Source organism: Podarcis muralis, chromosome 9, assembly GCF_964188315.1.
Source record: "Podarcis muralis chromosome 9, rPodMur119.hap1.1, whole genome shotgun sequence".
Classification (NCBI taxonomy): domain Eukaryota; kingdom Metazoa; phylum Chordata; class Lepidosauria; order Squamata; family Lacertidae; genus Podarcis; species Podarcis muralis.
This window is the reverse complement of record NC_135663.1, coordinates 12,319,121-12,345,582: the sequence shown is the minus strand read 5'-3', so window position 1 is coordinate 12,345,582 and position 26,462 is coordinate 12,319,121. Positions and strand designations below refer to the sequence as shown.

Genomic DNA, 26,462 nt, shown 5'->3' with positions numbered 1-26,462 from the left:
GCCATTCTAAACACAGTGGGTGTCTCCCAGAACACAGTTCGAATAAAATATGCCGTTGCACAGGCACACCATTTGAATGTAAATGCCCATCAACTGGGTGTGTGTGCCCCCCTCAAATATTTTTTTTTTGGGGGGCAAAATTCCTTGGCCCCTAGGAGTTGTCTCCTATGGAAAGCACCTGCACTTCCTCTAGCTGTGTAGCAGAGAGAAGCATGTGAAGCTTACTTCAGCTTATGCACATCACAGCACCTTATAATTTAGTTTCATTTATTTTTATTTATTATTTATTGAATTTATACACTGCCCTATACCCGCAGGTCTCCTGTTTCGTGTGCAAATGCTGCCAGAGTGACCATTTCTGCCTCTAGATGTACTTTGAAGGCTACTTGTCTGGCCTTGCTGATCTCTTCCTAGTTCCCTTCTTTGGGCAAAAACTTGAGCTGTGGCATACAGGACCACTGCAGAATACTCTTCTACTATGTACCTGTTACCAGTGACAGTATTACCTTCCATCGGGCCTGTAAGACAGAGCTATTCCACCTGGCCTTCAATTTGAATTCAGCCTGATCTTTTATTTCCCTTCTCTTCCCTCCCCCTTCCCTTTTATGAAGATTACCCACACTGAGACCCCACAGCTAATTCTCCCTTGGCCTCCTCGCTGGCCCAAGTAGGACTAATTCAGCCAGCTAGCCCTGGTGATTATCTAATGTTTATTGGATGGAATTCCCTCAAATTGATTTTGAACTTTAAATTTTATTGTTATTCATGCTTTTATGCTGTATTTTATGCTGCTTCTATGTTGTATTACAATTAAGTGTTTCAAATTTGTTGTTAGCCACCCTGAGCCCAGTTTTCTGGGCGGGGTATAAATTAAATTTATTATTATTATTATTATTATTATTATTATTATTATTATTATTACCAATACAAAGGGCAGTGTTTGGAATTTTTATGCGCTGCCTTTTGGGACATCTTCGGGGAAAATAAAAGCTGTGCTGTGGTCTAAACCACTGAGCCTCTCAGGCTTGCCGATCAGAAGGTCGGCAGTTCGAATCCCCACGACAGGGTGAGCTCCCGTTGCTCAGTCCCTGCTCCTGCCAACCTAGCAGTTCGAAAGCACGTCAAAGTGCAAGTAGATAAATAGGTACCACTCTGGCGGGAAGGTAAACAGCATTTCTGTGTGATGCTCTGGTTCGCCAGAAGCGGCTTAGTCATGCTGGCCACATGACCCGGAAGCTGTACACTGGCTGCCTCAGCCAATAAAGCGAGATGAGCGCCACAACCCCAGAGTCAGCCACGACTGGACCTAACGGTCAGGGCTCCCTTTACCTTTACACCCTCATGAGACAGTTAGATGGTGCCTTGTACGCCTCCTTCTGGCAACCCCTGCAGCCAGGCTGGGGCCAAACACATTGCTCTTCTTTCCTTTGGACCACATTGGCGAGGCCAAGAGGGGGATCTTGTTGTCTAGCAGCCCAGGACTTCCATACACACTTGCACTCTGCAGAGGAGGCACACTCCGTTGTCTCTTGAGACTGATGGATGCCAACAAGGTCTGAATTGTGCACAGCTAGTGCACGTTCCTTTTTCTGAAGGTCAGCCCTTCGGCAGAACCTCAGAGGCAGTACAACTCCAAACAGCAGCCCATCACATAGCTGTCAACTTACAGATTTGAAAATAAGGGACCAGCAGCCTCAAAAATAAGGGATCAGCAGCCAAAATAAGGGATTTTCTGGGCACAGGTATGTTCAACTTCTGAGCCCCTCCGAGCCAAAGGCAAAAAGCCCAGCCAGCAGCCAAACGAAGCCTCAAGCGGTGGTTCTCGCAGTGCAGCAACCCGGCAAAGGGGATGCAGCAAGGAAAAACACCGTCACCTCTCCGCTGGGAAGCGCTGAGCAAAGGCGAGTCCCCAGGCAATGCAGCCAATTTGATCAGCACAAGGAATCCAAGCTCCACCCCCCCCAGTTGTTCTTAGACTCCTAATTGGGTGAGCAATGCAGCCAAGCAACACAGTTGGAGCCTCCCTCCTCCCTGGCCAGCAGGGAGGGAGGGAGGGAGAGGAGCTGCTTCCTTTGAAACCCAGAGAATTTAAGGGACATCATCAATAAGGGACAGCAGTGGGACATGGCGCTGGGATAAGGGACTTCCCCGCCAAATAAGGGACGGTTGACAGCTATGACCCATCGGCAGAAAAAGCCCTGTTACATTCAGATCCTGCTTTGGGGCTTCTGAAAAACATCTACCTGGCCGCCTTGAGAACAGGGCGCTGGTACAGATGAGCTTTTGGTCTGATCCGGCACAGCTCTTATGATTATGCAGTATGTCAGCTGAAATACAGAACTGCTGAGCAAGGAGGGAGATATTAGATGCTAGCTATTTCCTGTGTGGGCTTTGTGTTTACTCGGATTCTGTCATAAAGGTTAAGACGGAGAGATCCTCAGAGTCCTGCCTTGACACAGATCCCATTGAAACGCACGTGGGCGCAGCCTTTTGATTTATGTCTCTGAGATGGATGTTTTTCTTTGTCTTTAAAAGCAACCAGATGAGGGTCTCCTTCATCGTGTTTTCCATGCAAGCAACGGTCATTCTACCATTAACACAAGACAGGTAAGCAAATTGCAACATTGCTTTCCCCACCCCCCACCCTAGCTTTTGATGCTAGTAAATACTATTTTAAGTGACACTGAATTAAGTTGGCCCTGAGTTAGGCCTAAGGCAATTTCCCCACCAGTAATAAAATTGCGGTTCCTTTTTAATCACCTGAAGTGTTTCTTAAATAGTACAGTTTTACCGTTGGTGAGGAATTCGCTTTAGGCCCAATTCAGTGCCAATAGTGGTTCCTTGTTATAAGTAATAAGGACACCTTTCAAAGACCCATAGAAGTTTAGAGTTGGAAGAGACTCATATAGTGGTACCTCGGGTTAAGTACTTACCGTATTTTTTGCTCTGTAAGACTCACTTTTTCCCTCCTAAAAAGTAAGGGAAAATGTGTGTGCGTCTTATGGAGCGAATGCAGGCTGTGCAGCTATCCCAGAAGCCAGAACAGCTAGAGGGATTGCTGCTTTCACTGCGCAGCGATCCCTCTTGCTGTTCTGGCTTCTGAGATTCAGAATTTTTTCCCCCTTGTTTTCCTCCTCCAAAAACTAGGTGTGTCTTGTGGTCTGGTGCATCTTATAGAGCGAAAAATACGGTCATTCGTTCCGGAGGTCTGTTCTTAACCTGAATCTGTTCTCAACCTGAAGCACCATGTTAGCTAATGGGGCCTCCTGCTGCCACCGCACCGCCGGAGCACAATTTCTGTTCTCATTCTGAAGCAAAGTTCTTAACCCGAGGTACTATTTCTGGGTTAGCGGAGTCTGTAACCTGAAGCGTATGTAACCTGAAGCTTATGTAACCCGAGGTACCACTGTATAGACCAACTGCCTTCAATGCAGGGATCACAAGCAGCCATGATGGGCAGTTGCTTTCAGAATGCAGGATTATTTATTTCCTGTTATTACATTTATACATCCCTTTTCCTCCAAGCTCAGGGTAGTGTAGATGGTTCATCCCATCTCATTTTATCCTCACAACAGGTAGGCTAGGCTGAGAGGCAGTATTGGCCCAAGGTCAACTATTGAGCTTGGTGGCTGAATGGAGATTTGAACCTGGATCTCTCCATGTCCCTATCCAGCACTCTAACCATTGCACCCCACTGCTCTTAATGCAGCCTTCAAGTATTACTCTGCCACTTCATTCTACTGCAGGTGATGCTTCCTACCTTGCAGTGTTAGAATCATAGAATCGGAAGGTACCCTGAGGATCATCTAGTCCTGGCTTTCCCAAACTTGGGTTTCCTGCTGTTTTTGGACTACACTTCCCATCATCCCTGACTACTGGTCCTGCTAGCTAGGGATGATGGGAGTTGTAGTCCAAAAACAGCTGGAGGAGACCCAAGTTGGGGAAACTGATCTAATCCAACCTCCTGCAACGCAGAAATATACAGCTGTCCATTTCGGGGATAGAACCTGCAACCTTGGCATTATCTGCACCATGCTGTAGCCAACTGAGCTATGTTGCAAGGATTTCTAGGACAAGGTACGTGAGCACTGCAGACTCTCTAAAATGCAGTCTAAATCTGCGTTAGCTGGAGATGGCGGTGGATTAATTGGGACTAAGCCATCTTCCTCCTTGTTCTCGGTTGCAAGTTTGAAAGACTTGTTGAAGCAATTGTTAGGAGGGGTGAGGAAGGAAGGGAGCAGGCAGGGTAACTGTTGGGGATATAAATGTGCCTTTTCTGAAAGGCAGAGGTGTGAGATTCATGCACATATGTTGCATTGAGAGGAGACGTTCTATTTGTAACCATTCATCACACGCAGAGCAGTCTCCAAGTTGCCGTCAACGTGATTGTCCTTTCCTCCTTTTGTCTTGAATTCTAAGACGAGTCTCACAGAACGGGTCTGTTATTGCAAGGTGTCCATCTCTTAGGAATTGGCGCCGTTGGTTTTTTTTGTTTTTGTTTCGCCTTTGTTTCAGCAAAGCGTCCCCTATACAATTGTGTAAATCTCAGCTTTTGTTGTTGAAATATGTTTGGGGTGTAGGGCAGTTGGTCCCAGGGACTGAGATGGAATTCAGAATGTGGTTCTTTATATATATATATATATATATTTCTGGAAGAAAATCCAGAGTCGGGGGAAAGTGTGCCTCTGGTTATCAGTTTCTGGGAATTGCAGGTGGAGAGACTGCAACTGGGATCACAGCCTACTTGTGGGCTACTCAGCGGCATCTGTTGGCCACTGTGAGGCTAGGATGCAGGACTAGATGGACCTTTGCTCTGATCCAGCAGGCTCTTCTTACGTTCTGTTCCAGAATATTAGTGGACAGATGGCCACCTGCTCCCCCCCTCTTGTTTGCAGAATCTTATTCTTTCTTAGATTTTCTTTTAAAAACAATATATATATGTTCATTGGGCCCCAGAGCTGAAATAGGTCTGGAGGTGTCAGATTGCTGGGAGGTCTTGGTTGTATGCTGGATAAATAAAACTGAACTGATTGTACGAGAGCTATTTTTTGCGTTGCGAAATCTGTTTCAGAAAGACTGGAACTTGATTTGTCGTTTGTTTCTTGGCAGCAGAAGCGCTGCGGGGCCTGTGGACATGCTGCCACTCATTTCTGGCAAGCACAAAGTGTCTGCTTTGTAATCTGCATTCGTACATAATCATTTTCAAGTTGTTTTCAATAGACGCCAAGTGTAAAATATTTTGGATTAAACAGATTGCATTAACTTTTACGTAACTTGCTCAGCTGCCATCTATAGTGCACAGCATGTCTTCCGCTGAAACCAGGACTGCCAGTACGGATATAAATTGCTTTGTGCAAGTTTCCCCAATCTTACCTTTTAGATTTTGGCTTGAGGCTTTTTATGGGCGAGGAGCGGGGAAGGGATCAACGGTGCCTCAAAATCAGCATTTGCAAATGTGGGTGTTCGGTTCCAAGGGTTCTGCGTATACATAAAAACCCATATACTCAAACCCTTGGAACCATCCCTGCCTGAGCATCCCAGAGCATCTTGGAGCTGGTGGTTTGAGCAAGCCTTGCCTGGTAAGCAAGACAGAGAGCTTGAAAGCTCTTTTTGCACCAGGAAAACCTTGCATGCATTTAACTTGCACAATTTCAACTATCCGGCTTTCAAACATGCAAAGCTGAAATCGCACAAATTAAATGCGCATAAGATTCAATCGAACTGTGCAGAAAAAGAGGCAGTTGTGAATGCCTGCTATCAGGTATTTTTCCAGCGTTGCCTTTTTATGGGCAATATATTTCTGCTTACAAAATTTGGATTTGGGGGTCTACTTTATGCTAGGGCTGGGTGATGCCTGGTTTTCAACATCGTGAGAGACTGATACAGTGGTACCTCAGGTTACATACGCTTCAGGTTACATACGCTTCAGGTTACAGACTCCGCTAACCCAGAAATATTACCTCAGGTTAAGAACTTTGCTTCAGGATGAGAACAGAAATCGTGCTCTGGTGGCACAGCGGCAGCGGGAGGCCCCATTAGCTAAAGTGGTGCTTCAGGTTAAGAACAGTTTCAAGTTAAGAACAGACCTCTGGAACCAATTAAGTACTCAACCCGAGGTACCGCTGTATATCATGATGTCTGAAATAAGGGTGGAACTATGTAGAGGCATTGGCTGGTTTCACAGTTTTCCCCACATTGTGATTTTTGCATCACACACACACACACACACACACACACACACACACACACACACCATGATTTGGGATATGTTGCCATGTCAAAAATTATGAAACCAATATCACAATATGGACTTCAAGTCGGTTTTAGACAAGATATCAATATGACGCCCAGCCCTACTTTATGCAGGTGTTTTCAGTGTCCAGTGGTACCTCGGTTTATGAACTTAATCCGTTCTGGAAGTCTGTTCTTAAACCAAAACCGTTCTTAAACCAAGGCACGCTTTCCCTAATGAGGCCTCCCGCCGCCAGTTCCCTTCCACCATTTGGTTTCCGTACTTAGACCGAGGTAAAGTTCTGGTTTTGCGAAAGTTCATAACCTGAATTGTTCATAAGCAGGGCTGTTCTTAAACTGAGGCACCACTGTATCTCATTGATGGTAGCCATCGTGGCTGGTACCAAAGGTTGACCTTATGTTGCATCTCCACCTTTGGGGAAAGTAAGCCTTTGAATACCATTTTATGGCAATCGCAAGTGGGGTTAGGGTTGTTGCACCCAGGTTCTGCTTGCAAGCTTTGTGTCTTGGTTGGTCGCTGTGAGAACAGAGTGCTGGACTAAGTGGGCCTTTGCATTGATCTAGCAGAATTCTTCTTCTCTTCTTAAGATATTTCCAGATGGGATCAGGGATGCTTGAAGGATTCAGCGGTATTTTCAATACAAAGTTTAATAATCTTTTGCTTTCTTCTTCATTTTTTAGGAACGAAATTCAGAGAGGCCTTGAAGAGCTGAGTAATGTTAAGCCAGGAGGTGAAACGTACATACATGAAGGAATAAAAGAAGTAAGTTCTCCTTCCCCTCTCTTTTAAATGATATAGTGGCTCATGGCTTAGTGGGTAGAGTATGAGACTCTTAATCTCAAATGAGGGCAAATGAATCCTGCATTGCATTCCAACGCTGCAAACTATAATTCTATGATTTGTTGCTGTTCAAGGTATCTTGCCCTTCTTGGGTCAATTGTGACATGGAATTAGTTACATATTTAGTTCTTGTGTGGCTGTTTTTTTTTAAAGCAGGAGGGTGGATTAGATCAGGATCATAGCAGGGGCAATGGGGCGAAGCTCCCCCCCCCCCCCATGGTCCCAATCCAGTTGCTTCCCCTCCTCCTGGTTCGATAAAACAAACAACCCCTCAAAAAACCCAGCCAAGCCAGGGGTTCAAACCCCCCGTTGAGCAAAAGATTCCTGAATCAACTTTGTCTAACTTGGCCTCAGCTTAATGGGCCCTTAGCTCTTAGTTATTATAACTGTTAATAATTTCAACAGCCCACATCTCCTTATCTGAAATGGCTATATTCCTCTTGTGCCAGTTCTCACCCCCCAATGACAGTGATAAGCACACATTTTTTGTTTTTTTCAGGCAAATAAGCAGATCAAGGAGGTTGGAGCCTTGAAGTCAAACAGCATCATCATCGCTCTGACGGATGGACAGTTGCAAGGGTATATACCACAATATGCAGAAAAAGAGGTGAGTGTTGAATTGAAACTGTGCCTCCTGCTTGGTTCAGTGCTTCCCTTTGTGTTGTTGTTGTTATTTATTAAATATGTAAAGGAAAAGTTAAAGGACCCCTGGACGGTTAAGTCCAGTCAAAGGTGACTATGGGGTTGCGGCGCTCATCTTACTTCAGGCCGAGGGAGCCGGTGTTTGTCCACAGACAGCTTTCTGTGTCATTGTTGCCAGCATGACTAAACTGGTACTGCCACACGGAACACTGTGACAAGTGCCAGAGCGCACAGAAATGCTATTTACCTTCCTGCCGCAGTGGTACCTATTTATCTACTTGCACTGGCGTGCTTTCGAGCTGCTAGGTTGGCAGGAGCCGGGACAGAGCAACGGGAGCTCACCCTGTTGCGGGGATTTGAACCGCCGATCTTCCGATCAGCAAGCCCAAGAGGCTCAGTGGTTTAGACCACATCCCTATACCCTATCCCCACAGATCTCAGGAGGGTTCACAAGATAAAAACCACAAAAGACATAATCAAAATGGAAACAAAAGCAACCCAATAACCCCCCTCTCCAACACATTTTAAAAGGGCATTGGATCAATCAAAGGCCTCGTTAAAGAGGAACGTTTTTGCCTGGCACCTAAAGGTGTATAATGAAGGTGCCAGGCAAGTCTCCCTGGGGAGAGCATTGCACCAATGGGGAGCCACTGCAGAAAAGGTCTGTTCTTGTGTTGCCACCCTCTGGACCTCTTGCGGAGCAGGCGCATGAAGAAGGGCCTCAGAAGATGATCTCAGGGTCCGGGTAGGTTCATATGGGGAGAGGTGGTCCTTGAGGTATTGCAGTTCTGAGCTGTTTAAGGTTTTATAGGTCAAAACCAGCACTTTGAATTGGGCCCAGAAATGAATTGGTAGCCAGTGCCGTCAGACCAGGACCTTGTTATATTCTAGCAAATGCATAAAGCTTTTATTGATTTATTTCCATTCAAGGCAGAGCTTGCCAGGGATATGGGAGCAAGAGTCTACTGCGTCGGAGTCCTTGATTTTGACCAAGACCAGGTAGGGGCTATATTACAGGACACCGTGTTGAGACAATAAACAAGTTGCTGGCAATGTTTGAAGGTTTACTCGCTTCCTTGGTATTGGATACACCTTCTAGGAGACCTGCCCTGTATATGCAGTAGAATGAAGGCGCAAAATCCTTAGGTTGTCAGTAGGACATACCTCTTTTGAATTGTCCCTTCACCCCCCCCCCATGTTAAAACACACATACCCCTGCATCAGTTTTTAAATGCCTGGTGAAAACCTTCCTATTCTATCCAGGCCTATGTAGGCAATTACGAATTGCATCCTTCCACAATGGTTAATTGATGTCTGTGTAGATGGATTTTATTGTATGGTTTTATGGTTTATTGCCATAGGGAGAGCATGAGGCTCTTAATGTCAGGGCCATGGGTTCAAGCCGCACAATGGGCAAAATATTCCTGTATCGTGGGGGGTTGGACTAGATGACCCTTGTGGTCCCTTCCAACTCTATGATTCTACGAGGAGCTGCAACAGAAAAGGCCTGTTCTCCTGTTGCTGCCCAGGGACCTCCCTTGGAGGCAGGACACAACTCTACAATTCTATGGTAGATACAGCTACAGCTACAGCTACAGCTACAGCTACAGCTACAGCTACAGCTACAGATGATGTAGATGTAGATGTAGATGTAGATGTAGATGTAGATGTAGATGTAGATGTAGATATGACAAAGCAGTTTGTGTTTGCAGTGAATCTTGCATGTAGGAAAGCATTCAAAACCGTGACCCCCCTCCTGCAGGTTGGTACAGCCCATTCTGTCACCTCCTCATTCTGCTGCATGTAGAGGCCAAGTCTGAAGCTACCATCTGCTGCAGGGGTGGGGAACTTGTGGCCGTCTAAAAGATGGTGATGGACTACAGCCCCCAGAGTCCGAGCCAGCCTAGTTGATGGCCAGGGATGGTGAGAATCGTAGTCCAGCAACAGCTGGAGGGCCCCAGGTTATCCACCCCTGTTACACTGAGCCAGGCCATTGGCCAGTCGAACCCAGTGTTGTCTGTTCTCATTGGTGGTTGCTATCTGATGCCTTGGGCAGAGCATCTCATAGGAAAGAGGAGGCACAGATCCGACTTTTTTTTTAAAAAAAAAATAACGTTGTTGGACCAGGACCCAAGGAACAGACATACAGACAGGAGGAAGAGTTGTACACATGGCCAAAGCTTTGCTGTTTTTCTTGGCAGCTGTTACCCCAGCTAAAAATACAAGTTGCTTTCAAGCAACATCTTTCTTTGACTGAGAACAGCTACAAAGAGCAAAAACAGCCCCATCTTCTTGTGTGGTTCTCCTTCATGCATCCTTCAGTTTCTGACTAGCCATAATGGCTATGTTTTCCCTCCACTATTGCAGGCAGTAGGCCTCTGAATATCAGTTGCCGTGAACATCTGGTTGGCCACAGTGAAACCAGGATACTGGTCTGTGATGGTTGTTTTTTAAAGGCTGGTTTACCTGTTCATATTTTTTTGCCAATGCATTTGTCCTTACTTCCTTAGCTTGAAAGGATAGCTGGTTTTAAGGAGCAAGTCTTCCCAGTCAAGGAAGGATTCCAAGCCCTCCGGGGGATAATTAATTCTGTAAGTATGCTGGAAAGCACATATTACCTTCATTTTTCATGTACTAAGGTGGTGAAATCTTATTTACTTTTGTGGCATCGTCTTCCACGCGAAATATTAAGCTGCCTGAACTTTCTCTAGCCTGAGTGCTTTGTTGCAGATTGATGTGGCTTCCACAGATCTGATCTCTCAGGCAGGGATGGCTAAACTGCATCCTTCCAGATGTTTTTGCACTAACACTCCCCATCATCCCTAAACATTTGACCACAGCAGTTGGGGCAGCCTGGGATTTGAAGTCCAGCAATACACGTCAACTATCCCTGATCTAGGAGCTGCTAGGTACTACATAAGGCCCCAGACTGAATAGAGAGGAGTATTTCTCTCTCGATGGATTACTCAACTATGGCTCCAGAGTCTAGTGTGAGAATTTCATCCTGCCCAAGTTGGGAGGGAGGAAAAAAAGGATTGCCATGCCACTGAAACTTGCTGCTTCTGTCTGTTCCATAACCCACTTTGAATATGAGAGATCTTCTCCTTTTTATCTTACACAGGCAGCAATAAAACTGCTGGTGTCAGATGCAACCAGACAGGACTCCAACCTGTCTTTTACAGGTTTTATTGTGCAAACTATTTACAGTGCAGATACACAAGGTCCATGTCCGTCTTAGTCACTTGCAGAATCTGGGAGTGGCACCTTCCAGTTTTCCCCCCAACATAAGAACTTAGACACCCCAAACCTCTGCCTCCCCTCCTTGCGATTCACCACTCTGCGCAAACTGGGCGACGGGAGTGGCGTGTGTGCCTCCTGGCCAGCCGGGCTAGGTGAGGCGCTTGGGCTCTCAGCAGCATCTTCCAGCCCTCTCCTCACTTGGCTGGCCCCTTCCCTCTCTTCTCCACTGGAGGTGTGGCTTTTCCCACCACTGGACGAGGAACTGCTCCTCAGAAGTTTCTGCGGCTCCCTGTATCTCAACGGCGTCCCTGCCTCCCTCCCCTGTTTCGCCGGCAGTCCCCTGACAGCTAGCACCTTTGCAAAGCTAAGCAGGATATGGTCCGGTTTCAAACTGGATGGGGGACCGCGTGCTGAGATTCCTGCATTGTGTGGGGTAGGACTAGGTCCCTTCCTCAATGTCCCTTCCAACTCTGCAATTACACTAATGCTGTGGGATGCACCATAGAAGCCCTGGAATAGTGACCCATCAGGGTCATTTGCTTGGTAGTCGGGATGCAAGAAGGCATGGCTTTTTCATTCCGTTCTGTATTCGTCTTATGCAGCACTGTTTCAATTCCACTGCATTATGCCTTCCATCAAGAACGATGTTATTTGTCTCTCTGTTTGCTGTGGTGAAATGATGTAACATACACAATTCATGGTGTAAATTACGTTGCCAATATGTACTCCACTCCATTCATTTCAGTGCAAAGGATATGCAATGCATTTTAAAGCTGAGGCCATTGTTCTTCAGTGTCTGAGAGCTAGCTTTCTGTAACCAGGGCTTGATTGTCTGTGCAACTTCATGGAATCTACAAGGAAGATAGAAACTGGCCTGAGAATTTCAGCTTTTGGTGGAAAAGCTTCTGCAATGAATGTAAGGTCATCCAAAGTACAGTCATACCTTGGTTCTCGAACACCTTGGTACTTGTACATTTTGGCTCCCAAATACCGAAAACCCGGAAGTGAATGTTCCGGTTTCCAAATGTTTTTTGGAAGCCAAACGTCCAGCGCTGCTTCCACTTGTTTGCGGAAGCTCCTGCAGCCAATCGGAAGCCACACCTTGGTTTTCGAATGGTTTTGGGAGCCGAATGGACATCTGGAACGGATTGTATAAGCAATAATGACTGTATAAGCAACCTTTGCATATGTTTACTCAGTAGATTGTATTTGGCTTCCGCTAGTCATTGGGGGTTGAAGAGATCTGAAGCTGAAGGCGAAGTGGTCTGGGAGTTCACGTTTGACCAGTCAGTCGAAACATGAAAACAAATCCATTCCCACCCAAATATGAGCCAATAGTTGGAACTGCTGAGAGCCCAATAGTTGGTGCTGTTCTCTGCCTCTGCTTTGGAGACAGTATGCCTCTGAATACCCATTGTCATAAATTGCAAGTGAGGAGAGCCTTCTTGTATGGAGGTCTTTCTTCTGGGCTCCCGGCAGGCCACTGTGAGAACAGGGTGTCGGGATTCACAGAATGCTGTGTGAGATAGTAAGTCTGCAGGCTTGAGTTTGCTAGCTGATGCAATCAGCCAGCAATACTTTCTATGGAACTGCTGAGTCAGAAAGACTCAGCAGTAATGTGCTGTCAGTTGATCTCGATTTAAAAGTGAAACCTGTCCAGCAGTAAGTGTGGTGGTGTAGAAGAGTGTGGTCAGAGAGAGAGAGAGAGAGAGAGAGAGAGAGAGAGAGAGAGAAAGGTTTTCTTATTTGCCTTAAGGTGCAGCCAGGTACTCTGTTTGACTGTATGAACTGCTTGTGTATTATAGCCTGTAGATATTTGTATATATACATAAAGGTAAAGGGACCCCTGACTATTAGGTCCAGTCGTGGCCGACTCTGGGGTTGCGGCACTCATCTCGCTTTATTGGCCGAGGGAGCCGGCGTACAGCTTCCAGGTCATGTGGCCAGCATGACTAAGCCACTTCTGGCGAACCAGAGCAGCGCACAGGAAGGCCGTTTACCTTCCCGCTGGAGCGGTACCTATTTATCTACTTTCACTTTGTGCTTTCGAACTGCTAGGTTGGCAGGAGCAGGGACTGAGCAACTGGAGCTCACCCCGTTGCGGGGATTCGAACCGCCGACCTTCTAACCAGCAAGTCCAAAGCTCTGTGGTTTAACCCACAGCGCCACCCGCGTCCCTACTGGCCGCAGTAGTGGCATACATAAATAACCTTTTTGGACACTTGGGAATTTCAGTCTGAATTCTTCCCAACAGAAAGGATTCTGGTTTTTCTTGGGAAAGGACTTTTAAACATTTTTCTCAATTCGTTATGGATCATTTCCCAATACTCTTTTACCCTTTTGCAAGTCCTCCGCATATGCAACCTCTTTGCACCTCCAGCACTTACCTAATTCAGTCTTATTGCTTTTCTTTTCTTCTTCTGACTTACTTCTGAGATGATATGCATAGGATTTGGCTTGCAAATAAAAAAAGAACTGGGACAAAGTTTTAGTGGGTTCCCCCCCCTCCCATAATCACACTATATGTGTTAATTAGCATATAGACGCCAGAATTTCTGTGTTATCTCTAACTACTGTGGCTGCTGTTCTGCGTATTCTCTGCTTCATTTCCCCCCTGACCTCACTGTTTGCAATCCCCCATTCCCCTCAAGCCATGCACATATAAACGAGTAACTGAGGATAACACTTTATGCGCCAGAGGAAGCAGGGCTGCGCTCTGCAAAAGCTTATGCCATCATGCATTTGTTAGCCTTTTAAAGTGTCGCAAGCCTCTTGTTTGTTTCGGCTGCGACAGCCTAACAGGGCTGCTCCTCTGGGAATTGTGTAAAGTTAAACAACGTACGAGATCTGTGTGCAATCCTCTTCCGCTATAAGCCTGCCAGTGAACTTTTGCAAGCTTTTCTGGCGCTGTTAACGTCTCCCAACTTTGCAAAGCATCTAAATGAACGAAAGGCTTGTCAGAGTCCATCAATCCGAGAGGGAAGTCTAGTGGCTTAAGAAGAAACGCTGAAGGCAACTTAGTTATCCGATCAGTAATGGTTTACTGATCTAGTTTGGCTGATAATTATCTGGAAGTATGGCTTCCTGAGCAAGCGGAATAAATGCTCTGGCAATGTGAAAATTCAGGGCTCACGAGTGTATAAGTTTCCCTTGCTCTCCTGCAGAGCCATCTTTCATTGCAGATACTATGCCCTTCTAAAAATGTTCTTTGGAAGCAACCTGCTTAGCCTAAAAGAGAAGTGTAGGAATTGCATGTATATCAGATGCATATCATGAGCATGAATTGTGGGAGGCTATTCTCATTTTTAGGATGCATCAGAAGGGGCACAGCCAGTGTGGCGTCCTGGGCAGAATGCTGGGCTTTGACTCAGCTGATTTGGGTTCAAATCCCTGTTTGGCCACAAATCTTGTTAGGCAGAAAGATAATAACTGCCCTGCCTGAGAAAAAGGGGTGGTGGAGGAGAAACGATGTGTGGACCTTGTGAGCTGCTCGGAGGAAGAATGCAATTCAAAGCCTTTTTTTTTTTTGGCATGGCTTTTTCATGAATAGAGGCAAAGGCCAAACAGTAGTGGTTTTGCGTTTTGTGTGTGTTTTGCAATACGTTTGTTTTGAGAGAAGACTCTCCTTCAAGCATGAAATGTGAGTTGGATTTCTAGCTGGGTGGTGGAAGAGCAGGGCTTGCGGCCCTGGGTATTTCTTAGCTCCCGGGACTAGGGAAAGCCAAATAAGTTATGCAAAACATGTGGCATGATCTGCCCTATCCCGTAGGGCAGTGTTCCCCAACCTTGGGCCTCCAGCTGTTTTTGGACTATAACTCCCATCATTCCTTGCTAGCAAGAGCAGTGGTCAAGGATGATGGGAATTGTAGTCCAAAAACAGCTGGAGGCCCAAGGTTGGGGAACACTGCCGTAGGGTGCAACTCTGTGCACATGCAGGTGAAGTATCTCCATAGGGAATACCGCATTTTTCGCCCTATAGGACGCACTTTTTCCCCTCCAAAAATGAAGGGGATAGCAGCCTGCCGCCCGGCGCGCGGGGCACCCTGAAGCAGAGCGCCCCTCGTGCTGGGCAGACATCAGCCAGCCCCACAAGCTCGGGGGACAGCGGGGAGGCGCAGCGCCACCATCCCGCTGTTCCTCGACCTGATTTGGAGGCTGGCGCTGGGGAGAAGCGCACTTCTTCCCAGCGCCAGCCCCACAAGCTCGGGGGACAGCGGGGAGGCGGAGCGCCGCCATACCGCTGTTCCTCGACCTGATTTGGAGGCTGGAGCTGGGGAGAAGTGCGCTTCTTCCCAGAACCAGCCCCACAAGCTCGGGGGACAGCGGGGAGGCAGAGCGCCGCCATACCGCTGTTCCCCGACATGGGTTTTTTGGGGAGAAATAAAGGAAATTCCCCCCCTTTATTCCCCCCCCCAAAAAACTAGGTGCATCCTATGGGATGGAGCATCCTATGGGACGAAAAATACAGTATATATGTATATATGTATACCTTTTATTAGCTTATTATTACAACACAAACACACATAATGAACAGACCTTTTTCCCTCATTTTTCCATATCAGTTTGTAATTTCTCCCCCCACCCCCAAAAAAAATTCTGCTGAAAATTCAACTGCCTTTTTGTGAGAATTTCTCCTCCTGTATACATTTTTATATGCAATTTTACTAGTTACAAGTTTTAGATAGTGAGTAGTTTTTTTTTTGTTTTTTTTTAAGGGACATGGGTGGCGCTGTGGGTTAAACCACAGAGCCTAGGACTTGCTGATCAGAAGGTCGGCGGTTCGAATCCCCACGACAGGGTGAGCTCCCATTGCTCGGTCCCAGCTCCTGCCAACCTAGCAGTTCGAAAGCATGTCAAAGTGCAAGTAGATAAATAGGTACCACTCTGGCGGGAAGGTAAACAGTGTTTCCGTGCGCTGCTCTGTTTTGCCAGAAGCGGCTTAGTCATGCTGGCCACATGACCCAGAAGCTGTACACCGGCTCCCTTGGCCAATAAAGCGAGATGAGCGCTGCAATCCCAAAGTCGGTTATGACTGGACCTAACGGTCAGGGGTCCCTTTACCTTTCAGTTTTTTTAAAAAATTTTTTTATGTCAATTGTATTATCTGTTTTAAATATTGTTATCTTGTCTGGTGCCCCTGTGGTCTAAGGACTAATGCAATGAAAGTTGAGTCTGGTCTATGTGCTCAGCTCCATCCAGATCTTGCTTCGTTGTGGGAGAGCATCATGGGGAAAGTGGCTTCAGCATGGCTTGGCATGTGTGTGTGTGTGGTTTGAAGCAGTTCAGCTCTCTGCACCTGTGGTATCTGCACACATCCTGTTACTAGGTAGGAGAGCAATCACAGGAAGTGGCCTTGATGTGGGTTGGTGTGTTCGTCATTTCGATGCTTCTGTACAAGCAGCTCAGCTCTCTCCTCGAAGTATCATTTTTCTTCCTCTCTCATCATATACTAGAACCTGGGACCATCCAAAGAGGCTGAATATTGGACAATTCAGGACAGGCTAAAGACAGCACTTGTTCACACGGTGCACAGTTAAAACTATGGAATTTCCTCTCACAAGAGGTAGTGATAGCCACCAACTTGGACGCAGTGCTAGAAACTCAGATATCTGAGTTAGGCACCAAATGGCTCCTTGAACCAGGGTTACAGTCGCCCAAAGCAGAATGCCTAGTTGCCATTTCGGGACCAGATGTCTCAAAAATAAGATTTTTCAATGCAACTTTTGGGTTCCTGAAATTTGTTTGGATTGTGCAGATAAAATACAGTGGTAAAAAAAGGTAAAGGTACCCCTGCCCGTACGGGCCAGTCTTGCCAGACTCTGTGCGCTCATCTCACTCTATAGGCCGGGAGCCAGCGCTGTCCGCAGACACTTCCGGGTCACGTGGCCAGCGTGACAAGCTGCATCTGGCGAGCCAGCGCAGCACACGGAAACGCCGTTTACCTTCCCGCTAGTAAGCGGTCCCTATTTATCTACTTGCACCCGAGGGTGCTTTCAAACTGCTAGGTTGGCAGGCGCTGGGACTGAGCAACGGGAGCGCACCCCGCTGCGGGGATTCGAACCGCTGACCATGCGATCGGCAAGTCCTAGGCGCTGAGGTTTTACCCACAGCGCCACCCGCGTCCCTACGGGTTAAGTACTTAATTCGTTCCGGAGGTCTGTTCCTAACCTGAAACTGTTCTTAACCTGAAGCACCACTTTAGCTAATGGGGCCTCCTGCTGCTGCTGCGCCGCCGGAGCACGATTTCTGTTCTCATCCTGAAGCAAAGTTCTTAACCTGAGGTACTATTACTGGGTTAGCGGAGTCTGTAACCTGAAACCTATGTAACCTGTGGTACCACTGTACAGTGGTACCTCTGGTTGTGAATGGGATCCATTCCAGAGGCCGGTTCGCAACATTAAAAGAGCACGCCCTGAAGTGCCGTATCTGCGCAGGTGCACGATGTGGTGCTTGTGCACATGCGCGAAGCACGATTTAGAGCTTCTGCACATCCGCAAGCGACAAAACCCGGAAGTAACCCTTTCCGGTACTTCCGGGTCGCCGTGGACGTAACCTGAAAGAACGTAACATGAAGCAAACGTAACATGAGGTAGGACTGTATCACAGTCAGAATTCTACAGGATGTGTGTGAAAACAGCAAAGGTCCGAGGATCCCCAGGCATGCAGTTCCAAATGGTGGAGACGTCAGGCTCTATCCTGGCGCCTGGGAAACTTCACTCGGTCCCAAGTGGCTGATTGTTGTTTAGTCATGTCCGACTCTTCGTGACCCCATGGACCAGAGCACGCCAGGCACTCTTGTCTTCCACTGCCTCCCGCAGTTTGGTCAAACTCATGCTGGTAGCGTCAAGAACACTGTCCCACCATCTCATCCTCTGTCGTCCCCTTCTCCTTGCGCCCTCCATCTTTCCCAACATCAGGGTCTTTTCCAGGGAGTCTTCTCTTCTCATGAGGTGGCCAAAGTATTGGAGCCTCAGCTTCATGATCTGTCCTTCCAGTGAGCACTCAGGGCTGATTTCCTTCAGAATGGATAGGTTTGATCTTCTTGCAGTCCATGGGACTCTCAAGAGTCTCCTCCAGCATCATAATTCAAAAGCATCAATTCTTTGGAGATCAGCCTTCTTTATGGTCCAGCTCTAGTGCAAAATGTGCCTGGCCAATTTTGAACACTGCTTGGATGCCTTTAAAAGAGAATTATACAAAGGAAGAAAACTGCTATGAACTATTAGCCATGACAGCTATGTTCGCCTCCACTTTTGAAGACAGTATGCCTCTGAACACCAGTTGTTGAGAGTCATGACTGGGAAGAGTGCTCTCGCACTCAGGCCCATCTCGTGGGCTTCCCATTGACCGCTATGAGACCAGGAGCCTTGACTAGATTGGCCTTTGTTCTTATGTTCCCATGTTGAGTGTGGAGAGAGGCTTGGAGAAGTCAAGGCTCTTGTTTCAGTGCAACCTTTGCTGTTTCAAGAGCGATAGAGGTGAACAGCCAGCAGGAGGTTTGCTCCACGTTGCTCCCCATGCTGTGTCAAAACTTTCCTGCCCTGCTGTTTTGTACAATTACCTGCTCTCGGTGCAACTAAGCAGAAAACACAGAGGGGTTTTTTCCGTTTCCTTTGCAAGAGGCTAGAAAAGAGAAGTGCCAGCCAGCCGCCGTGTATCTGAAGCCTGGCCCCGTGCGCCGCTTTTTTTTCTTTGCAAGAACAGAATCCATTTACAGGGAGCATCTGATTACCAATTACGAGCCTCCTTAATAGGAACATTTCCTGCAAGAGGAAGAAATATGCTAGGCTTTGTGTGCTAGGGCAGCCAGGAAGCGAGTCATTAAACGCTTAAGTGGAAGAAGAAGAAGAAGTTTGGAGGAGGAGAAGGAAGGGAGGCATGAAGTGAGCATGGAGGAAAATTATTCTGATTATATCACTCTCTCCTCTAATCCACACGGATAGCCCAGCGCTGGAGCCGCACTTGCTGTGAGATTTAGAACAAACATGTTAAGAGGTTTCTGCTCATGCAGCTGAAATGCGAGAGGAGCAGAGAGCTACTGGGGAGGTGAGGGGGTGAATGGATGTGTGGAGTTGTTAAAGGGGCTCAATGGCCTGGAAGGGGAATATTTCTCTGTCCTCCTACCCTTCACTACAGCACAGGGCTTAATTTGACATCCCCTGACATATTACAAATCGTATAATGTCCTGGTGCACAGAGGGCTGCTCCCTAAGCAGCAACTTAACTGATAAGGTCCCAGGTTCTCTCCCTCCCCACCCTTTCCTCTGCTTTCCTCTGCACGGTTTGCCTTATGATTTCGATTTGACTCGTCAGATACCACTAAACTGCTATTGGTTGCATTACATAACTGATACGATAAACGCTCTTAACAAACTACAAACTCCAGAGCATCGCTCTCAGCCTCTGTTTCCCAATCTCTTTTGTAAAAAATTATTTTCACAATTAAACATTATCATCTCATAAGTATAAAAGAATAAACCACAACAAATAAAAAATAGAAAATAAAACATTTTTGCACAATATTAAATCCACGTTTTAGGATTACTCAAATCCCTTGACTTCCCTCCATCCCCTCGCCTGGTTCTTTTATATTATCTTAATTTATACATGTCAATAATTTCCTTATCTTTATCTCCAAATTTAAACAGTCTCCTTAATATTACAAGTGGTTTTTTTAAAAAAGCCTGCCACTGTATTAACTTCCTTACAATGCTTTTGTAGATATGCAATAAACATTTCCCACTCTGTTCCACACTCCTTATCCCAGTCTCGTCTGCTTCCACTTCACCAAGATTCTTCTAAGCTTCATAGAGGACCGTAGAATTGGAAAGGACCCCGAGGGTCATTGAGTCCAGCTCCCTGCAATCCAGGAATCTTAGCTAAAGCCTGTGCTGGGCCCAGGGGTTAACCCGAGCAACGCGGTCCAGGTCCGGTCCTGAATCCAAGGATTCCATGAGGAGTCAGTCCAACAGGGCCAAGGCAGGAAACCAGGCAAGGACAGCTGCAGGATCTAGCATACAGCAATGTTGCTCCCGCAACCTGGGCTGGGATCCAACAGCCTTTTATCTCTGTCGGGGTAACGGCTGGTCCTGATCCCACGGTGACTCACTTCCCTGAGAGCCAGTGTGGTGTAGTGGTTAAGAGAGGTAGTCTCATAATCTGGGGAACCGGGTTCGCGTCTCTGCTCCTCCACATGCAGCTGCTGGGTGACTTTGGGCCAGTCACACTTCTTTGAAGTCTCTCAGCCCCACTCACCTCACAGAGTGTTTGTTGTGGGGGAGGAAGGGAAAGGAGAATGTTAGCCGCTTTAAGACTCCTGAAGCGGAGTGAAAGGCAGGATATCAAATCCAAACTCTTCTTCTTCTTCTTCTTCTTCTTCTTCTTCTTCTTCTTCTTCTTCTTCTTCTTCTTCTTCTTCTTCATGAGCCAACAGTGTGACGCAGCAGCTAAAAAGGCCAATGCAATTCTGGGCTGCATCAATAGGAGTATAGCATCTAGATCAAGGGAAGTAATAGTGCCACTGTATTCTGCTCTGGTCAGACCTCACCTGGAGTACTGTGTCCAGTTCTGGGCACCACAGTTCAAGAAGGACACTGACAAACTGGAACGTGTCCAGAGGAGGGCAACCAAAATGGTCAAAGGCCTGGAAACGATGCCTTATGAGGAACGGCTAAGGGAGCTGGGCATGTTTAGCCTGGAGAAGAGGAGGTTAAGGGGTGATATGATAGCCATGTTCAAATATATAAAAGGATGTCAGAAAGGTTGTTTTCTGCTGCTCCAGAGAAGCGGACACGGAGCAATGGATCCAAACTACAAGAAAGAAGATTCCACCTAAACATTAGGAAGAACTTCCTGACAGTAAGAGCTGTTCGACAGTGGAATTTGCTGCCAAGGAGTGTGGTGGAGTCTCCTTCTTTGGAGGTCTTTAAGCAGAGGCTTGACAACCATATGTCAGGAGTGCTCTGATGGTGTTTCCTGCTTGGCAGGGGGTTGGACTCAATGGCCCTTGTGGTCTATTCCCACTCTATGATTCTATGATTTATGATATGATTATTCTTCTTCTATCTCGCCCGAAGGTGAGCACTCCTCCTGCGAGTACGGAGTGCCCTACCTGGGTGGAGTGCCCTACCTGGGTGGATGGAGCAGCCAAGTAATTTCGTTGTCCCCGAGAGGGGGCAATGACAATAAAGATATTATTATTATTATTATTATTATTATTATTATTATTACTCAGGTCTCTCCTTCTCTCAGACCTGAGTCTCTGCAGCTCGGGAGATGTTGGTGGGTTACTAGACCCAGGGGCCACCTCAGCCTCCCCTGACCCAACCGGTAGTGGAGCAGCTTTAAGTGATGGCCCAGCTGAAGGCAACGCATCTGGAGCCAGGGCAGGCTCAGGCCCCTGACTCGGCCCAGCTGGTGCTTGTTGCAGGGGAACCTGTGCAGACTGGGGCTCTTTAGAATCAGGCCCCAGACTTGGTTCAGATGCCGCCTGAGGCAGAGGATCCGGTGCGGACCGAGACTCCTCCAGTTCAGAGTCCGAGCCCGAATCCCAGGCCATCACAAAGCCAGGGCTTCCCAAGGTTTGGCTCTGCCATTCCAGAATGCCCCGTTAGCATATACTGAGTGCCTTCCTCTTCAATGTTAAACAAATACAGTGGTACCTTGGTTCTTAAACTTAATCCATTCTGGAAGTCCGTTCCAAAACCAAAGCGTCCAAAAACCAATGCACGCTTTCCCTTAGAAAGTAATGCAAAACGGATTGATCTGTTCCAGACTTTTAAAAACAACCCCTAAAACATGAATTTTGCTACCTTACGAGACCATTGATCCATAAAATGAAAGCAATAAACAATGTACTGTACTATAAAAGAAATAAAACAGCATTGTTGATGATGAAAATTAAAATTAATTTTTTCCCTTACCTGCACTGATAGTCATTGTTTGGATGGGGGGCTTTTATCCATTTCTGAAGTCACACAATCAATCAGTCAACCAATCAATCAATAGCTGAACTGGGACCCACACAATCACAAAAACAAATTAACTGAAAAAGCCACAAAACAAAAACCACAAAATAAATAGAAAAACAAAAGCGCCAAATATAAGCTCCAAATATCACCTCAGAACACTGCAATTGGAAACGGAAGGCTTCAATTACAATGGGAGGACGCAAATTAGCAGTGCAACAGGAAACACAGGGGGATGAAAAAATGGAGCATGTTCTGCTTCCGAAAAAACGTTTGAAAACTGAAACATCTGGTTTTGCAGTGTTCGGGTTCCAAGTTGTTCATGAACTAAGATGTTCAAAAACTGAGGTACCACTGTACAACCATCCAGGCTTTAACCCAGGGGTGGGGAATCTCTGACTCTCTGCATTCTGTTGGACCACAGCTACCGTTCTCTCTAACATTGGCTATGATAGCTGGAGCTGATGGGAGTTTGAGTCCAACAATATATGGGGAGTCAAATGTTCCCCACCTTGCTTTAGCTCCTGTGTCGGTTCCCCTCCCCTCTAGCACTTCAGCAGTTAAGCGCTGGGTTGCAGCCTTCCTTGTTTATCCTCCAGGCATGCCTCTGTCTTAGCTGTGTTCCATAGAGCTTCTCTCTGGACTTATTGATCCAGAGTCAATCCTGCCTGGGCCGCATTTCAGCCTGCAAGGAAACCTGCTAATTCTCTTGTCTGTCTTCAAAGTCTTGCCAAGACACACACACACACAACCAGCTCTAAAATTGAGGAGTGAAGCTTTCAATCTGATCAGACTGTCATTCTGTACTTTCATATCATAGACTTATCAGGGCAGTGTACGATGTTAAAACATAAAACACCCTTAAAATCCTAAAAAGTGACTGGCAAATTGAAAATGAAACAGCTGCAAAGACCTGCTGGTCTGTTGGGGGCTGATTCTTAGACCTTTTGCATATAAAAGCATGCAGTTTACCGCTCGGCTGCAGTTCCCTATTCCGCTTAGAAACGTCTTTTTGCAAAAGCTGGCACAGCAAAGTAGCGCCGTAAAGTTATTTTTATTGTTTTTAGTTTGTAAAATCTATATACTGTTTTTTAAAAAATCAAAGTTGTTTACAAAATGAATAAAACAGTAACATTGTCAATGAAAAAAATGGCTATTTGAAATGTTCAAAATATAAAATTAGCGAGAAGCTAAAACCAGATTAAAGCATGCCAGCATTCTACATATCTGGATTGGCTTGCCCTAAAAAAAAAGTATTTAGAATGCACCAAAAAGAATACAGTGCCAGCTGTCAAGTGGCAGGGAGTTCCAAAGTGCAGATGCTACCACACTAAACAATTGATTTTGTACAAATGTGGAACGAGTGGCACCTGTAACAGTTCTAGCTCTGCACCGTCACATATTTTTGCAAAACAGCTCTTTATCAGTTCCTCTTTCCCCCTCCCTTTAAAGCACACTTCTCTTTTAAATTGTTTTTTTTTGTGGTTTCCTAAACCAGGTTCTATTGGCCTGCTTTGCACGACATGGTAAGTGAAACCATGTGCAAAATGACAGGCTCTCAGAGGGGAGCTCACAGACTCTTTGCTCCTTCTTCCCCGGTCAATTTTTGTTGTTTCCCCTTGTGCTGAGTTTTAGATTGTAAGCTCCTCGGAACGGGGACCTCTCCGAAGCACCGTTCTCACGGGATGCATGCTGAATAAACAGCAATAGCGAAAGAAGTTGCTGTGGTTCAAATGTGCGTTGCTGCAACCCCTGAGAAACTAGCCAGGGAGAGTGGAGGGCAGAGAGAGAGAGAGAGAGAGAGAGAGAGAAATGGAGGGAGGGAGGGAGAGAGGGAGGGAGGGAGAAATAGCTCTCTTTTTAAAATTCTGGCTTCACCAGCAGAAATTCTAGCACCCACCCAGCAGGCGAAAACAACTGCTGAGAGAGCGAGCGCACCAGCCAGCTAGCAAACCCAATAGTGTGATGTTTCTGCTCTTCCTTGTGGTTTGTTTTTTCGTGTGGGCCTTGAGTGACTCCTGGATTGCTTCCTTGTTAAGTGAATAATTGGGTGGGACTTTGTCTTCCTCTCGCCCTCTCTTTTGTTCCACTTCATCAGTGTGCTATAGTGACGTAACCTCAGGAAGCAACTCTGATGGTATTGGCCCCCTCTGAGGCTACAGATGTTTTGGATGTGAGGTCAAAGAAGACCCTGAGGATTATCCTGATCTTGGCTGCTTTCATTTATCGGCCATATTTGCAATCCATTTTCTCCTCGGTGCCACTGATGCCCCGTTGGAGACTTTGAACGGTGCCCCATTGCCATTATTTGGGAGGGGGGGACAAGACTTTAGAACCATCTTACCCCAAAATGGCAACTACACGTTCCATTTTGATGATAACCTTGGTTTAAGGAGGCATTTTGCGTCTAGCTTGTACAGTGGTACCTCGGGTTAAGAACTTAATTCGTTCCAGAGGTCCGTTCTTAACTTGAAACTGTTCTTAACCTGAAGCACCACTTTAGCTAATGGGGCCTCCCGCTGCCGCCGCGCCGCCACTGCGCGATTCTGTTCTCATCCTGAAGCAAAATTCTTAACCCAAGGTAATATTTCTGGGTTAGTGGAGTCTGTAACCTGAAGCGTCTGTAACCTGAAGCATCTGTAACCCGAGGTACCACTGTATATATCTGAGTTTCTAACACTGTTTTGGGAGCCGTGAGGTTTGCAAAAGTACCAAAACCAAAGCCCTAGTGGAAGCCGCACCATCCCTGTCCTGTCCCCCACAAACAGCCCAGTGAGAACTGATTATGATCAATATCTGCAGAAAATTGATTGTCAGATAGAAAAGAAAAATGTAAGTGGAAAGGGATGGAATGAGCTAACCTGGAAATACTGTTAGGAGGTGCTACAACATTTTGTTGCATGCCCACCTTGTTTTAAACTGTTCTTTCTCTGAGAACCTCAGAGCAGCTTACCGGTATATTCTCTCAGGAGGACTCCCATCCAAGCAACTTCCAGGGTCAAACCTGCTTAGCTTCGTAGAAGTAGAATGGCGTCCCTGATGCATTTGCTCCTGTCACGACCCACTCTGACCTTCTGAGCAACCTCAAAGCTGTTTCTGTTAATATATAAAGAAAAATGAATGATATAAAGTCTGAATCATCCTAATCGGCCATTTCTTGTACTGGTTTCTATCCCATTAATACCCAATGGAATTTTGCATAATGGTGTTCATAGTAACAAATAGCGGGGGGAAATAACCACATCTGCATATTATTGGCCTCACACTCCCTTGAAGACATTGCCAGTCCTTGAATCATAGTGTGGAGCGAGAAAACCGTTAATGCAATTTGTGTGTGTGGTTTTGTTTTGCTCTTTTATTGACTCGGGCTTCTGCAAGGTAAATTTTGCAGCCAGTGTGCCCAAATTTGGCAAACATCACAAGAGAAGGCCAAACACTGGGTTTGTTAAGTCTTGTGCGTGGATCGCTGTACTAGAATATAATGGCAAACTGCTTTAATTTTGTTTTAACAACTAACGGCATATACATTTGATTTTATAAATAAAAATAGAGAAACTATTTGTTTTTAGGAATCTTTTACATTTGCTATCCTGTGCACTGTCATACTTTGGCAGGATTTAAGCAGCCTAGCTGTCAGGAAGGTTGCAGTTAGAGAGAGAGAGAGAACAATACTTTTCCTGGCACCGTGGGAATACTGGATGAAATAATGTCTTTAACTGTAACTCCTTTTAGATGCATCTAACTGTAATTGCTTTTAGAATGCTTTGGCTTTTATAAAATTAAAATAGTTACTGACACGCTTGCAACCCTGGGCTCCTTCAGAAGGAAAGGGTGGGATGTACATTCAGTTAATTAATCATCATCATCATCATCATCCACAGCAAAGAGCAGTGAATGGTGTACATTTAGGAAATGTAAGTGAAATCTTCCTATTGCTTTTAAAGCTGTGACATTCTGTGTATTCCACATGCGCGCTGGATATTGATAGAGAGCTTTTAATCTGGGAATAACTCCAATGCTGCCCTTTCTTTTTACACAAGTAAGCAATTGCCTTCTTGCATTCATGGTTTTCCTTGGATCGAAATGATCTGAAATCTGACCCTTGAACTTGTTTTTTCTTCCTTTCTGGGGGCGGGGGAGGAGAGATCCAGCTGTTCTGAAGGCCTGCCCAGAATCCTAAACTCTGTTTGCCATTTCACGGGAGGAACAGATGCCAGGAGAGTTATGATTTATGGTAGCAGCGGCTGCCAAAATCCTTTGAACTGTGTGCTAGGGCTAAGCGAAATCAAAGGATGCTGTGAAACGAATTGACACTTAGCATATTTTGCTAATTGTCAATGTATAGAGTGCGTTGATCAAAAAAATAAATTTAAAAATCCATCCTGGATATGTTCATTTATACCTGGGTCTCCCACGCTTGGTTATGAACTTTCTGGGTTACAGACGCTTCAGGTTACAGACTCCACTAACCCAGAAATAGTACCTCGGGTTAAGAACTTTGCTTCAGGATGAGAACAGAA

At 46.2% G+C, this 26,462-nt stretch overlaps 1 protein-coding gene across 1 annotated transcript in view; it reads left to right on the top strand.

Annotated features, from left to right (window-relative positions):
* ANTXR2 (ANTXR cell adhesion molecule 2) overlaps positions 1-26,462 on the top strand; it is a 149,292-nt gene that overhangs the window by 12,759 nt on the left and 110,071 nt on the right. The window contains exons 3-7 of the mRNA XM_028743825.2: positions 2,536-2,607; positions 6,934-7,015; positions 7,593-7,700; positions 8,666-8,734; positions 10,246-10,326. Of these exons, the coding sequence (XP_028599658.2) occupies positions 2,536-2,607; positions 6,934-7,015; positions 7,593-7,700; positions 8,666-8,734; positions 10,246-10,326 (412 nt within the window). The remainder of the gene's footprint in view (positions 1-2,535; positions 2,608-6,933; positions 7,016-7,592; positions 7,701-8,665; positions 8,735-10,245; positions 10,327-26,462) is intronic.